Source organism: Pelmatolapia mariae, linkage group LG6 (assembly GCF_036321145.2).
Source record: "Pelmatolapia mariae isolate MD_Pm_ZW linkage group LG6, Pm_UMD_F_2, whole genome shotgun sequence".
NCBI lineage: Eukaryota > Metazoa > Chordata > Actinopteri > Cichliformes > Cichlidae > Pelmatolapia > Pelmatolapia mariae.
This window is the reverse complement of record NC_086232.1, coordinates 11,437,553-11,454,154: the sequence shown is the minus strand read 5'-3', so window position 1 is coordinate 11,454,154 and position 16,602 is coordinate 11,437,553. Positions and strand designations below refer to the sequence as shown.

Below are 16,602 nucleotides of genomic sequence, written 5' to 3'. Positions count from 1 at the left end.
ACCATCAGTTCTTGCTTTGTTGGTGCATAGAGGTAAGTCAGCTAACTCTGAGTGACATGCTGAAGCCAAACGAGCTTTGGGAAATATTGACTGTCTTTTTTTGAACCTTTGGACTTACAAACAGAAATGGGACTGCTCTTTGTCTGTCAGAGCAACATGTGCGGCTCTGTGATTACCAAAGATGGCTGGTAAAAGACTTTTGGTTGGAAATTCAGAACTCAGCGAACCCTCATGGATGTCAAGATGATTTCTCAAGGACCAAGAAATGTGGTGTGATGCAATGGCGCTTGGCCACGGGTCAAAGAAGTCCGTATCCTGTGACCAGGGGATCACACATGCTTCTCTAAGCAATGGGGTCAGTAATACTGAAATACAAAAACTACAGCAATGCACTCTGATCTATGTCCTTTGCAGGGATTTTTGCGTATCTAACAATTTTTTTTTAGAGTAAATGCATGTTTTAGAGAATGCACAAGACCTTTCAAAATGAAGGCTCCTTCTTTGCTTTGAATGCCATGACTGATGCAGGTTCAGGCACTTCTACATACATGTTTCCATAAACTGTGTCAATATGCTTTGTAACAATTAGGTGTGTTTGATTGGGATTTGCAGATATCTAATAAATACAATATATAAATATAATAAATAAATATAATAAAATTGATACCTACTTCCCAAACATAACTTACTGAAAAACCAGGTTAGATGTTAACCAAATTATTCACTACATTTTAATTTTTCTCTAAAACAAAGGATGCCACAGCGTTGGGACTGTCTCTGTCAGATTCTTTGTAGATCATGTTAAGCTTTTGTTTTCAGGTGGGAGCTGCTACACAAGCTGTGGCTCCGCCCACTAGGAAGTCTCAGTCCTGCAAGTGCAAGTGTGTCCTTGCCTTCCTCATCATCCTCATTGTCATCATTATAGTTGCAGCAGCAATTTTGGCTTGGTATTTCCTGGGTGAGCAAAACATAGTCTCTCATTTTGTTAATACTTTAATCTCAATTTGTGCTACTGACAATGACAATGCTGTGTGAGTGGCCACATGTATACAGCATCTACAATATGTGGTTTGCATGTTTACCTATGATCTTTTGCAACATGCTCAGTTTCAAATAATTGTCAAGTCATGAGGATTATTTGAGGATAGTAGTCATCATGTGCATGAGAAGCTGGTGGCGTAATAGTACTGCTTAACGGGATATAATTTAAAGACCCAAACCAGAACACCATACGTTTGGATCCCTGTAGAATTGCTGTTTTGGCAAAGGATATGTACTTCAGGATATGATGGAACTGGAGAAACATTTAAATGCTTTGCAGCCAGATCAAATTGGCAACACGCAATCACATCCTGAACCAAGGCCAACTCTTCCAATTGCCGAACATAAAATACCAAATAATATTTTACTGACATACGCCATTGACAATGCAGCTGTTATGGAGTACTATCTAAATGTAATATTTTAGTTCTCTCTCGGCTGACTAAAACATGTTGGTCCTACAGTGACTACAGAAGCCAGGGTCATGCATTTGTATCAGGAGGAGTAAGGAAACAGAATTCAGTTGACCACAAGCTGTAATTTAGTGACATCTAATCATGAAATTTCAAACTAACTTAGAGTTAGGCAGCACGGTGGTTAGCACTGTTGCCACACAGCAAGAAGGTCCTGACTGAGTTCAATTCAGGCCTGTGTTGAGTTTGCATATTCTCCCCATGATTGCGTGGGTTCCCTCTGGGTTAATAGATTGATCTAAATTGCCCATAGGTGTGAATGGGAGTTATCTGTCTCTGTGTGTTAGCCCTGCAACATAGGGGGACCTGTCCAGGGTGTACCCCACCTCTCGCCCAATGAGAGCTGGGATATGATAGCCCTGTGACCCTGAAAAGGATAAGCAGAAGCGAATGGATGGATGGAACTTAGAGTTAGTGTGTAAAATTATAAGAGTTGTTATTGTCCTCTCTGTGGTGTTGTAATTTAGTGTTTGAGCAGGGTACCAGCTGTGATTCTAAAATGTAAATGTAAGGTTTGAATTAGGTTGACAAGGGCTGTCCCATGGATCATTATCATATGACAGATGAAGAACATTGGATCACTGTTATGATACTATTATTATGTATTGTGATAGCATCATAGTTACTCTTTGATGTCTTTAATTTCTGTGTTGGTCCACATTTCTGTAACAGAGTACAAGGTTTGGGTGTTAGAGGCTCGTGTCCAGCAGCAGTACACTGCCTACTTATCCATCCTCAACAGGAACTTCTCTACTGATCTGTCCTCTCACAACAGTCCCGTTTTCAAGAAAGAAGCCAAGTGCGTCGAGAGGATGGTGAGCAGGGACCACGAATTCCTCTGACGCAGATGTCCTAAAAATTTAGGTCACTTCATAGGTGATCCTGTCAGTTTCAAAGGCTTTCTGTTTTTCCAGTAATTTTCACAATTTAATCTTAACAAGTAAACAATAACAAAAAAGGGGCTGAAACAAATAACGCTTAGCAAGTTTGTTTAGGTACTGTAGATGAAATAATTCTGAGATATTACCACAAACAGTTGTTATCATTAAAGCACATTACACTAGTAAGCCATAGACCAGAACAGAAGAAGAGCAGACTGTAGTCAGATTAACTGGTGACTACGCCATAAAGAACCACATAGCACAGCAAAAATAATATATTATAAATTAGCATTCAGGAGGCTATGTTTGGCAGTATATAGTACATATAGTGCATGTGTACTGACAGGAATACTACCATCCTGCACCTGAATGATTTAATGTGAACAGCTGATAGTGTTTTGCTTTCTTTCAGGTAGAGAATATTATGAAAGGTTCGAGTCTTTCTCGATACTTCAACTGCACCACTGTGTTTGCCTTTGGGTATGTACATTACATTTTTTCTTCACATAGTCATAAGTCAGAGTCCTAACAACAGGAATGGGGCAGTAGTGTAGTTTAGTGGTAGACTAGGTGCCAGCAGTGATTCTAAAATACAAATTGAGCCTTGAACTAGGTTGATAAGTAGTGAATATTGTGCCATCAAGACTCCAAGTTCAGTTCAAATTTTTGTCAACAAGAGGATATTTTCTACTGATAAGCTTTGAGTAAAATTTAAAATCTACACTGTTCTGCACATTTTTTCTTAAAACTAACCTCTGAAAAATATCTTTGTGGCTTTAACATACTGTAAGCTTTTACTCTGTTTTGAATAAGGGAGCAGCCACCAGTTGTTTCTTTATAGTGGTTGGTGTTTTATGCTAACTGCTACAATACTGATGGGTTTCAACAAGTTCAGAATCTACCGCTTTCTGAACTGACAAAAACTGAACATGATCAACTTTATCTTACCAACAGTTTTAGGTATATTATAATCAACCCGAGATCATGAGGTAAAAGTACCAACTGTATTGCAGGTCATGCGTGTTTCTATAGACTGTATACAAAAAGCTCGACATGGCAACCTTAAAATGATAAACTACAGACGATAGACTGATTGTAGAGTTCAGAATTCACCTTGTTCAGATGTTGTTGTTTTATTTTTATTTTCTTTTTTCTTTTTATTTATACTGTAAATTTGCGGATTTTAGCCGGGAAGTTGCTTTTGGGCCCAAACAAGTGAAACACTGTGACTATCTAAGAAACTGTCATTTTTGGTATTTCACTACATACCTGCACAAACAAGCACATTTATGACAACATGAAGCCATAGGCACCAAATACTTTCAATCAGTAAAGACAGTAAAACACTAGAAGTCAAAAGTTTGGACACACCTTCTCATTTAATGGTTTTTCTTTATTTTTACTGCTTTCTACCTTTGTAGATACATGCTGAAGACATCATATATATGAAGCAAGATATATGGAATTATGTAGCAAAAAAGTTGGTAAATATATCTAAATATGTTTTATATTTCAGATTCCTGAAAGTAGCTACTCTTTGCTTTGTTGACAGCGCTGCAAACCCTTGGCCTTCTCTCAATGAACTTCATGATGTAGTCACCTGAAATGGTTTTCATGTCACAGGTGTGCCTTGTCAGGGTTCATTTGTGGAATTTCTTGCCTTCTTCATCTGACACTGTTGGGGATTTATTCAAAATTGAAGGCACACTGAGCCAGCATGACGACTACAGCAGCCTGCAGCGACATTACATCCCATCCAGTTTACTTTTATTTTGACCATAATTTCGTTTTCAACAGGACAATGACCCCAAACACACCTCCAGGCTGTGTAAGGGCTATTTGACCAAGAAGTAGAGTGATGAAGTGTTGCACCAGATGGCCTGGTCGCCTCAGTCACATAAACTAAACCCAATCAGGATGGTTTGGGATGAGATTGTTTAAGACTGTTGGAAAACTATTTCAGGTGACGACCTCTTGAAGTTCATCGAGAGAATGCCAAGAGTGTACAAAGCAGTAATCATCGCAAAGGGTGGCTATTTTGAAGAATCTAAAATATAAATAGTGTTTTGAGTTATTTCACACGTTTTTTGTTTCCTACATAATTTCATATGCTCATTTATCATTTTGATGCTTTCAATGAGAATGTACAAATGAATAGACATAAAAATAAAGAAAAAACATGAAATGAGAAGGTGTGTCCAAACTTTTGACTGGTCTTTCATCGAGTCTTGGTTGTCTTTTTGTCTCTGCAGGGAAGGAAGTGTTGTGGCTCACTTCTGGATACTGCTGAATATACCCAGCAGCCATGCTGAGGGAGTCACGCTGGAGAAGGTCAGCAGGAGCCTGGTGGAGGGCCTGAAGGGGTACAGCAGGTCAAAGGTGGAAGAGACAGCCAGCTTTGATGGATACCTTTTCCATCTCCCTACACTATCTGTCAGTGGTGAGAGGAAGAACACAGGCAGAAAAACAGCTAAAGGAAGATTTAAATTTAAATTTAATGTACATTTAATTTAATTTCTGTTTCTTTTTGTTCTGCTCCCTACAGAAACTGACCCCAAAGTTGTAAAACTTTTGAAAGCCTCATTTGGTATCAGATTTTATTTCAGTTTGTTTATAATTTCTTGTTTTGTATTAATTAATTCGTGTACCGGAACTTTAATTACAAGTGGCACAGTCCACTGTACATTTGACAAGAAATAAAGTAACTCATGGGAACAAAGGTAAACAGGATCTTATGTTGAGCATGCTTCTCAGTATAATTTAATTTATTATACTGTATACCTAATTCACTGAAAAAATATGATTTTGGAGTGAAAGGCAAAACATTTTAAAGCCTTATTTTGACATTTGAACTCCACCTCTATTAGGTTGCATCATTATTTAATTGGCAACATTTAATACCCTTTTCTTGACCTGATTAGAGGGGCACTCATTGGTCATGCTTAGAGTTTAACTACATCATAGTACAGGTAGTTTATATGTTTAAATTTGAAATGACTTTAAAATGTTTTGAAAGGGGCATAATAATAGCAAGATAAAAACAATGGAACTTGGATACTAACTAACAACTGAATTATTTAAATTTGCTAACAAAATAATTGACTTACAAAAGTAAATGTTCTGATTCAGATGGCTAAGATATAAGATATTTTCTGTCAAAATCTCTAGTAATGTTAATGGAATGTAAATGTTAATGTAAACTGTTAACTAGTGCTAATAGCATCTGGGTGCTCAGTGAATGTCTAAGTTAAATTCATTTAACATTAGTAAGCTATTTATATATTGTTGGGTTTGGAAAATAAATAGTGCAAAACATTTTGTAGGTTTTATGCTAGTTAGCTCGAATGCTAATGTTAGCAGCTTTATTAGCACAGACACCAAACACTCTATAAACTGATTTTCTCTTGTGTTATACTTTTAAATGGCACATTGTTCTAGTTTAGTTTATTGATCTTTTAATTATTACTTTTTAGACAATTCCTTTTAACGTAATAGCTCCATATCTAAAGTCAAAGTAAAACTTTATATTTAGCGTAATGTCATCAATCCCTATCAGCTTAAGTTAAACCATAGAAACAAAAGCCATTAAAGTTTAACATTTACAAATCCCATCATCTGTGCACAAAAGTACAGATTCAGTTCTGACTTTAATTCTTGGCTTTTTTGCCCCAAGACTGCTACCGCTATCAGAAGGTGGTGTCCAGCAGCCCCGTTCTGCTCCGTGGCCCTAACACACAGCGTTCCTCCTGTCTGTGGCACCTCCAGACCACCCCAGGCTCCCAGCTTGAGCTCCATATGGAGTGGCTGCTTCCAGAGTGCAGTGACAGACTGCTGGCGTACAACTCGCTCACCCCTGCTGATAATCATCTCATCACATCGTGAGTCTCTCCTAACAATATAAGTATATTTAGACTGATACACAGCACTGTGAGGCATTAATGTAAAGTGCCAGGAATTTTTAAAAACCACAAAATGAAATCAATATTTGGCCTGAACTTTAAAATAGGATGATCTACACATATCTAGGCCTCTATAGTTCCTGTTATAGATGTCCAAAATACAAACTCATACTAACACGTTATTATCACTATCATTTATGGGCTCTGTGCAACTTTCCTTCCTTCCTACCAGTGTGTATGGCTGCAGCAGACATGAGCACGTGGTCCGTGTCCTGTCATCAGGAGAGTGGATGACAGTGGTTTGGAAACAGGGTCTATACAATTACAAGGAATCCTTTTCTTTGTCTGTGCAGGCTTGGGAACACCAGGGTAAGCCTACCTGAATGTTTTGCACTTCTCTCTGGTAAAAAATGTATCATACAATAATTTGACTAAAAGTCAACATCCTAACATGCAGCTAATGTCAGTTTAATAAATTAAAGTAAAATAAAAATAAAAAATCATTAAAACTAAGCCTGAAGGATGCAAATGTCAACTGAAACCACCGATGTCAACTTTTTGGTGGCACTAGAAAATTTAAGGTCATCACCCAAGTGATTATGTTACATCATCTGGAATACTTTTTGGTATTCTGTCCAGTAGATGTTTAGCTATGTCACACTATAAATGAAATTATTGACCGGTTAGTTGTGCAAGAGCTACAGGAATGACCAGAGTGAGTGGGATTTAGTCTCTGGGCAGCAGATATCAATATCCTCATGTATTTTTATGGCAATCGATCTTGGTCTTACAAAACCAAGAATCAATCAAGTTGTGTTCTGAAAGACATGGTAGAAATCAATCTTGTGTGGATCCTGCTATATTCATGATTTCCCCCCTTCTTTTCTGTATATATTGACATTAAATGATTATATTGTGGACTGAACAATCTTTCTTGCTTTGTGTCTTCATCATTCTTAGACTGTAATTCCACTATACAGCTGGAGGCAGTATCAGGGGTCCAAGGGACACTAAAGACACCCTTCTTTCCCAGCTACTACCCTCCTGACACCAACTGTACCTGGAGCTTTACTGTAAGCCTCTCCTTCAGCCGTGCATCTTTTATTGATCCACACGTTGATTGATTATTTTATTTATCATCAAATGATCCACGTCAAACTTTGAATCACTAAAGGTAACTCGTATTATAATAAAGAACCTGTCAAGAAAATGACTTGATGGATACATTTACTGTCCTGTGTGTGATTTCAGATGCCCAGTGCAGGGATGGGCTTGTGTTTGACATTTGAGGGCTATGAGCTAAGCCGAGCCAGCTACAACCAGGCCTGTACCCAGGGACAGTGGATCATGCAGAATCGCAGGTAAGCTGTGCCACAAAGATCTTTTTCTGCCCAGTGAAGCAACGTTAGTGCCTATTCTGGAACTTATTGTACATGTTTACACACACAAAAAGAACATTTGAGATAGCCCAACATAACACAAATCCTCATCATAACTGATATAACGGGTCGTGCGTTCAAATAGTTCCCTTTTTAGCAAATAGTCCTGTGTAAAGGATTTTGTCTTTCTGTGTAATGCACAGGTGCTGACTTCTGCTTCTTCTTAGCCTCAGTAAAATGTATTTAGACCCTGAGAAGATTTTGTTTCCTACTGAACAACAGGGGGCAGTGTTGTACCACACAAGCCAACCAAATCCCCTTTATGTTTGAGAGCATTTTAATTCCAGTACAGGCAATTTACATTTTTTAAAATGTTTTTTAAACTCACAAATCCCTTACTCTCTTTATTTAATCAGGAAGAAACAAATCAATAGTTTCTTGTACAAGTGGAGAGGTGATGCCATCAGGGACACTTCCCTTCAATTTCACCCTCCCTCTCCTTTCTCAGACTGTGTGGCACCAGGGCTCTGCAGCCCTACAGCGAACGTCTCTTCCTGCTCTCTACCACAACCACTATCTTCATGACATCTGAGGTGTCACTCACAGGGCCGGGCCTTCAGCTGCAATACAGCGTCTTCAACCTGTCAGATCGTGAGTTGTGGATGCTGGAACTGACAGCTATGAAATGCTGATGAAAATATTGGGATGTCATTTTGTGACCTTTTCTCAGCATAATTTTGAGCTCTGTGTGTATTTGTGTGTTTTATAGCTTGCCCAGGACAGTTCCTGTGCACTGTGAATGGTCTCTGCGTGCCCATCTGTGATGGAATCAAGGACTGTCCCAATGGCCTCGATGAGAGAAACTGTGGTATATACAGAACTCCAAACATAAATAATTCTCCCTTCACATTGAGAGGGTAGAGTAAGTGCTCAAATACTGAATGTGACACATAAATGTGCCCATTCTACTTAAAATAATGTTGAATTTATTGTCTATCAGCCACCACCCTCTTGGTGAGGCCACTTGTGACACTGGAGAGCCAAAACTGCCAGATTTATTTGACATGGATGAGAGTAGAACTGTTCCAGAAAAACATCAGATATGTAAGGCTTATCAGAGTGCTGCTAATGAAAGCTGGCTGGCTTTAAATCCAGGGGTGATGTTGATCTGATCTGATGGGCCTACTCTTTAAAAATCCCATGAAAGCACTTGGAAGGCAGAAAGAATTTCTAATTTTAAAACCTGTGAGTGTTGGCAGCCTGTCAAGCTACAATGCTATCAGTGGTTTGACTAAGGTCAAGTGTTCACTATTGATTCAGTGCTGTGAAAAAATCTTCATCCCCATCCTGATTTTTTTGTTTTTGCACATTTTTTAAGACCTAAATATTTCAGATCATCAAGAGAATTTTAATATTAGACAAAGATAACCAAAGTATGTAAATGCATAATGCAGGTTTTAAATGATGGTTTCATTTATTAAGGGAAAAAGCATAAACCTTCCTGGCCCTAAGACATCTAAAAAAAGGTGAGATAAAAATTCAGTGACATCTATCAGTCTGGAAAGGGTTAGAATGCCATTTCTAAGGCTTTGGGACTCACAGTAAACTACAGTGAGAGTCATATCCACAAAAGGAGAAACCTTGGAACAGTGAACCTTTCGAGGAGTGGCTGGCCTACCAAAATTACTCCAAAAGTGCATTGAAGACTCATCCAGGAGGCCACAAGAGAACCTAGAACAACATCTAAAGAACTGCAGGACTCATTTGCCTCAGTTAAGGTCAGAGTTCAACAACAATGAGAAAGAAACTGGGCAAAAATGGCCTCCATGGGAGAGATCAAGGAGAAAAAAAGAACACAAAGGCTCGTCTGACATTTGCCAAGGTTTACATCTGGTGTAAAACTAGCACAGCATTTCATGAAAACATCATCATACTAACAGTCAAACATGGCGGTTGGTGGTAGAGTGATGGTCTGGGCTGCTTTGCTCGATGACTTGCTGTAACTGATGGAACCATAGATTCTGCTCTCTAAACGAAGATCCTGAAGGTGAACCACTGAACCACTCAGGCTTGGTTTATTGGGCAATTACTTTTTCACATAGGGTCAGGTAGGTTTGGATGGCTTTTTTCCATTAATAAATAAAATCATCATCATTTAAAAACTGCATTTTGAATTTACTCAGGTTATCTAACATTTAACTATGACAAACATGCAAGAACATAATACCAAAAATCTGGAAGCGACAAATACTTCTTCATGGCAGAGACTAATGCTGATACTATATTAATTTACAGAAAGTAAAATATGTTAGCCACGTAAAGTTAACACATCAAAATTCAGACATATTTACTGCATATTTCTGTTATACAAAAGCATCAAAAGCACTTTATTTAATAACTTTTTCAAATGTACTCTCTAATAAAACTCCTCTTTTGCTTTTCTTCTGATAAACATAATCCAACATACATTAAATCAAGCTATTCATTATCTACTGCGACACACTCAAAATACATTTAATCTGTAAATAAGAAGCACAGTGGCCTAACTCATGTTACACGTCTGAGTTTTTCTACAATATTTTCTCAGTGAACGGTTCTGAATGTAGTGTTTACATGTGTGTCTCTCAGTATGTGTGGCACAATACAAATGTCCAGAGGACAGTCAGTGTGTGGACTACTACAAAGTGTGTGACCAACACCCAGACTGCCCTGAAGCTACCGATGAGATGAACTGCACTGAAGGTAACAGGCTGCAAGTGTCCTTTTTTTCACACATAGAATACTTCCACAGCCGTCAGCAAAAGGTAGTTGGAAAAATCACTACAATCCCCCTTTTTGGACCAATGTAGTCAGATGCCTCTAACACTACATTTCCTGTGTGCTGTATAATGAAATGTTAACCAAAGCCTCCATTCACCTTTTAAAATGCTTAGCTTATAAAAAGTGTGCTTTAAGATGTAACTACCCAGACGTCATTTTAAATCATTGATTCATTCAGTCGTTCAAATACTTTTCTGACATCCATCTCTGAGGTGTCTGACTTTTTAATTAGAAGGTGACAGTTAGAAAGATGCATGAAGGTGGGGGATAGGAAGGCGTGGGTTGCCTGCAGCAAAGCGCCCATGGCAGAATCAAACCCTGCCTGCCTGCTGCCACAGGGACAGCCAAAAACATATCAGGAATATCTGTTTTCAATGATGTAGTGGCCTGTTTTTATCTTGTCCTGCATCCTTTTGGAAGACCCAAATGACTTTGTCCTGAACACCTCAACAGTAACAGGCACCACGTGCATATTGGTTCCTTTTAGCTTCAAGCTGAACTGATGAAGGAAGCAGACACAGGCCACGATGTAAACTGTACACAGGCTCTATTAGAAAATCAGCCAACTCTGAGATTCCTAAACTTTATTGTTTAATTGCATTAAATACAAATTTATACTTGTGTCCATGCCCAGGCGTGCAGTGTACAGATATGACCTATGTGTGTGCCGACGGAACGTGTCTGAAGAAACCAAATCCTGAGTGTGACTTTGTCACTGACTGCCCTGACGCCTCCGATGAGAAACATTGTGGTAAGAAGACTCGATCACCTAACACCTTCTAACTTTCTAACTTTATTCTCATTATTTTAATTGTATCACATTTAAATTTCGAGACCTCTGTGTCCTTCTATGTCAGAGAATTTGTTTCAGTAACTCTCGAGTATTTTATTTGAAATGTATTAGCTCACACTGCGCACATCAGTGTGTTTAAACATACCTGTGTGTGTGTGTATCCAGAGTGCGGCCTGAGGCAGTTCTCCAGCCGCATCGTTGGGGGAACGGACGCCTCAGAGGGGGAGTGGCCATGGCAGGCCAGCCTGCAGGTGCGGGGTAACCACATCTGTGGTGGCGCTTTAATCGCCAGTCAGTGGGTGGTGTCGGCTGCCCACTGTTTCTATGACGACCGGTAAGGGCAGGAAACAAGAAGGAAGGAAGTGGTGTGATGACTTAAATGTTAGGAAGTGCTGTTAATAAGAAGACAACCAGAGGCTCTCTGTTGCGTAAAGATTAAAATATTATCATCCTCTGCTGTGACTTTGATGGAGCATTTTAGTCATGTTTTTATAAATCAAGTTTATTTCGGCTGCTGCTTCCTCATTCTGCCCTTCGGTTGCATCTTTGCTGACCGGAGTTTAACTGTGACAGCCTGTCTGAGTCAGAGGCAGAGTATTTAGGTATTTGTATACACTTGTGTTTTTCAAACCCACAATCTGGACCATCCCCAAAACTATAGCTGCAGCATCCTCTAGAGCATTACCTATTCTTCTCTGCTTAATTTTCTTGCATGGTGATTAAAAGCTTATGCAGCCTTCAGAGTCTGTGGATGAGGAAGATAAAAAAGCTGAAAAAGTATAAACAGATATTTCTTGGCATGAGTTAATACTCCTAACTGTGTGGGTGTTTTCTTTTTAAATAGCTCAGGAAAAAAACGCTTTCTTATTTGCCCTATAACACATTTGACCTCTTTGTGTTCTGCTCCTGCTGCAGTCTTTACTCCCCCTCAGTGTGGACAGTCTACCTTGGCAAACTTCTGCTCAACCGCAGCAGCCCTACAGAGGAGGTGGCGCGGGTTCAACGCATCCATCTTCATCATTACTATGACGATGAGTCCCACGACTACGACCTGGCCCTGCTCAAGCTGGACCGGCCCGCCGCTGCGCTGCTGGCTGGGCATGCTCGACCCACCTGCTTGCCCCCACCAACGCACCAGCTGGAGCCAGGCCTGCTCTGCTGGGTCACTGGCTGGGGGGCACTCCGTGAGGGGGGTGAGCTTGGAAAACAGGGAAGGGCAGGGCTTGAAGGATGTGCAGAGAAGATAGAGTATGGAATAGCAAATTACAGTATCTTTTAATAACCAGTAAACCTGCTATGGCAGTGATTTCCAAGTTTTTGGTTTGACCTTTAAAGACTCTACAATAGTATAGAAAACCCCCTCAGACAAACCTCTATAAGCAAGCACCTCTGACAGGTCTTGGTGAGACTCCCCTGGTGAGCTGGGGCTTTTTATGTTCACTCATTGCCTGCACGGGCTTCTTTCAGAAACTCCAGTTTCCTCCCACGGTCCAAAAACATGCGTATTAGGTTAACTGGTGATTTTGAATTGGTTGTTGTAGATTTTAGAGTGTGTGGTTGTCACTCTGTTTTGGCCTTATGATGGACTAGAGACCTGTCCATGTGTACCGTGCCATCTAGAGTACTTTTTGTCTGGAAATAACATTAAAATATTGAAATAAAACTGCAAAGACACAGGTCCATTTCAGTAACTTGAACGAGCTGACAGAAGGTTTAACAGTCTGTGATCTAGCCATCTGCTGTTCAGAGCAGCTGTGCCAGTAATAAACCCAAACTTTAAACCTTTAAAAAATGAGTATTAGCCACAGAGACCAGTTTTTTTCCCATGTTTATTTCTACTGTAAAGTTGGGCAGTTTAATATAGGAGACCGTGGCAACTGACTTGCTTTCAGAGCCAGCCTCAAGTGGCCATCCATATTTATTAGAGCAAAGTTTAATCAGTTTCCTCTATGATCAAACATCTTGCAGGTTTAAAATTTATCTTCTGACATTTTAAATGGATCGCCGTTTTCAGGTTGGGGACCTCTATCCTACCTGCCTCTCAAAACAGTCATTTTTCATTCTCCATGATCATAAATCACATTGAGCTACAGGCTGCTTTATGCACAGACACAACAACAGACCTTAAAAGACACTTAAATCCCACTGAGCAGTTTCATATACACTACTAGTCCTAGAGTGATGTTACATTTACTGCTTTAAAAATGGAAGGTTTGCTCTAAAAGAAGAGCACTCACTCACTTTTTAGTTTTTCTTTTAAGCAAGTTTGACTCCTGTTGCAGAATGATTACCTACTTATGTATTATTCAGTGTGATGCATCATTTTCACAACCAAACGACTGTGTGGTTTTTAAAAACATCCTTTTGTCAGTGCGTGTGAGATATGGGGAGTTTTTGTGCAGATGGTGATGTGGAGGCAAGTGGGTGTGCTATTTTGATATCTGAGCAAACACACATGGAAAAAAAACCCTCATTTAAATCAAAAAGGCAGGAGGAGATGGAGTGGTGTGGGTGGAAGTGGTTTCTGCTATCACGATGAACTTAATAAACTGAAGGCCGAGAGAGAGAGAAGGTGTGGGAGAACATATTCCGGCATGCAACGCTTCATAAGAATCAATACAACCTTTGAGAAAAATCGAAGGTAAATTTGAATACATTAAAATGCATTTGCATGATCATAATTGGAATAAAGTGTTTTCTTGTTACCGTAAGGGAAGACTTTTGTTGTTCATTATTAGTAAGTGACGACACGTCAACCAGGCTTTCCAGCAAACATGGGTGCATCTGGCTTCTACACTATGGGGAACAGCAGCTGCCCACACAAAGCACGCTAAGTGTGGTCTGCCCAGATGTACCCCACATTTCACACCAGTAGAAGGGGTCACAGAGGGCTGCTTAACTGTGCCCCGTGGTACATTACAGCCACCAGCTGTATGCAGCATGGAACAGCGTTTCTGAGGTTCTGAATCAATCACCTTCTCTCAGCTTCTCAGCCTCCTCATATTTCTGGCAGTGTACTAAAACATGTTCCGTGGTTTCATTACCCTGTATAGTGTTTCATTAATATAAATAATATGCTATTAGACATACCCATGTAGGCCCAAAGTCGGGTGGCTGTGCCTCATTAGATAGCATGGGTAATATACCAGCTGGAAGGTTGATGGATCAATTTCTCTGGACACTTCGGTCTACAGTGTGTGGGGGGAATGTTAGACAAAGCACTTAGTCCTAGGAAAAAGTGCTTGAATTAAATTCTCTTTTCTTTGAGCCTTCTAGGAAAGTGGTTAAAATACTCAGAGTAGAAATACCTGTGCACACACAGGACCCACAGCACCTTTGCCCCTTTAGGACCCCTATATGAGCTTTCTATGGGCAAGCACATAATGGGTTCCCTCACACCAGCCCACAAAGGGCACGTTAGGAATGTTTACTGGACACTGGATGTTGCAGAGTGTTGTTAGTGTTGTTGGGTGATATCGGTTGCAAATGGTGCTGCACCAAAATCTTCTCTGTGATTGCTTTGCTCGCTAGCAGATTGCTGCAGTTTGCATGAAAGTATGCTGATTTGTCTGCAAACAAGTCAAGAGTGAAAGTTGAAATAGGGCAATGGGAAGTGAAAACGGAGAATGTTTGCCTTCACAGTGAAAGTTGTGTCTTACAGTTGAAACCAACATGTTTCAGAAGACACAGCTTTGACTCTCATCTTCCAGGCGTACTATGGGCGATGACAACCAAAACAATCAAAAGAAGGTTGTCAGTGCAGAAATGTATACCTTTTTGCAACAACCTCCCAAAAGCACTCGCAGTCAGGGAAAACTCGTTTTTCCCTCATCACTGGCCATTTCCAGACAATTGCTAAAGGGTCTCTAAGCTGGTGTTACTGGGGCCTTAAGCAGTGCACAAAGACTCAACAGCATTAGGACTGAGAGAATATTCTTTTGCCCTCTGTCACTTTGTCCTCTTACTTTTCCCAGGCACAGCCAGTAATGTGCTTCAGAAAGTTGATGTACGCCTGGTTAGTGAGGAATCCTGCATCCGTTCCTACGGACACCTGGTTACTCCCAGAATGCTTTGTGCCGGTTACCGCGATGGAGGGAAAGATGCATGTCAGGTACAAAGAAATACAAGCTGCATGTGCTTTGAACTTTGGCAGCAAAAATGGTTTAAATGACTAAAAATGAAAAGCAAGTGGAACTCAGAATGTCCAACACAACACTTAGCACTTCATCCCCTCAGCTCTACACATTGTTTTCTTTACAGCCTGCAGTTTTACTGTTTTGTCAGTCTCACCTTTCCCATCTAAAATATCTTTAACTGCATTTGAAAAAAGAAGAGCGAACAAAACAAGCCAAAAGAGGACCAGGCTTTGGTTTGTTGGGTGGAGACACCGCACATGTGTGTATGTAGAACTGCCAAGAAACTGTAGGTAAAATCAAAGCAGAGATTTAAATTAAACTGATTTTGTATGGATTCTCTCTTTAATATAACAAATATTACAAAAAATCTAAATTCAATAAGTTTCTGCAGTGTTTTAAAGTTGACATGATGCAATAAAAGTAAAATGCTATGTATCACTTAGAATCGTGTAGTCCTGCTCTCTGTCAAGATGTCCTCAAAGCCACAAAAAGGAGAAACTGATTAAAACTCATAAATGAAGATTTTAAATCTTCAGTCTAAATCTAAAATCTATAATGTTATTCCCTCTTTTTTAGCCCAGTTTTTAAAAACACATCCATGTTATAAAATGAGTTTTAAAAGCCACGTATCTAAGAACCCCTGATGATGATGATGACATCATAGTGAGTCACTATAGTAATTATAAGTACTGTCATTTATTATGGTGCCTCTGTGCTGTGAAGACCCAGTCTTATTTGTGCCTCATTAACGTTACCTGTGTCCGTTAGGGAGACTCGGGCGGTCCCTTGGTGTGTCAGGAGCCTTCAGGTCGCTGGTTCCTGGCTGGGGTGGTGAGCTGGGGTAAAGGCTGCGGGCGTCCAGACTACTACGGTGTCTACATTCGCATCACCAGGCTCACCAACTGGATAAAGCAGGTCATCAGCAGCTCCTGAGTCACTGATGTCATGCTTGCACCAGAACACCAAGCCGGGAGAGAGTTAAAAAATGCCTTAAGGTGTTCACAGATGACCTGAGACTGGTTCTTATCCAAACAATGCAACTGTGAAATGTTAAAGGCTTTTTTCCAAAGTACCAAAAGTAATGATATACTGAAATGATACGCCTCTAATAACTGATAGTAAAAAACGCTTTGAAATTGTACCCCGCGAACTTGTTAAATCATTTACAAGCTGAATCTTC

General features: G+C 39.9%; 1 protein-coding gene across 1 annotated transcript; it reads left to right on the top strand.

Moving 5' to 3' along the window:
- Positions 1-280: 280 nt before the first annotated feature.
- On the top strand, positions 281-16,355 carry LOC134628458 (transmembrane protease serine 6). The gene is made up of 18 exons (XM_063475135.1): positions 281-355; positions 820-958; positions 2,187-2,329; positions 2,808-2,875; positions 4,648-4,835; positions 4,941-4,982; positions 6,069-6,273; positions 6,527-6,663; positions 7,255-7,367; positions 7,546-7,655; positions 8,182-8,324; positions 8,443-8,541; positions 10,302-10,415; positions 11,128-11,244; positions 11,452-11,620; positions 12,202-12,479; positions 15,261-15,397; positions 16,191-16,355. Exons 1-18 carry the CDS (start codon positions 281-283, stop codon positions 16,353-16,355), a joined length of 2,442 nt encoding a protein of 813 aa, XP_063331205.1.
- The last annotated feature ends 247 nt before the right edge of the window (positions 16,356-16,602 follow it).

Excerpts from the sequence above, each read along its gene's own strand:
- LOC134628458 (XM_063475135.1), top strand. The coding sequence starts at position 281 with ATGGCGCTTGGCCACGGGTCAAAGAAGTCCGTATCCTGTGACCAGGGG. Across the intron at positions 6,664-7,254 it reads GCAGGCTTGGGAACACCAGG|ACTGTAATTCCACTATACAG; the intron begins GTAAGCCTACCT and ends CATCATTCTTAG. Across the intron at positions 12,480-15,260 it reads GGGGGCACTCCGTGAGGGGG|GCACAGCCAGTAATGTGCTT; the intron begins GTGAGCTTGGAA and ends TACTTTTCCCAG.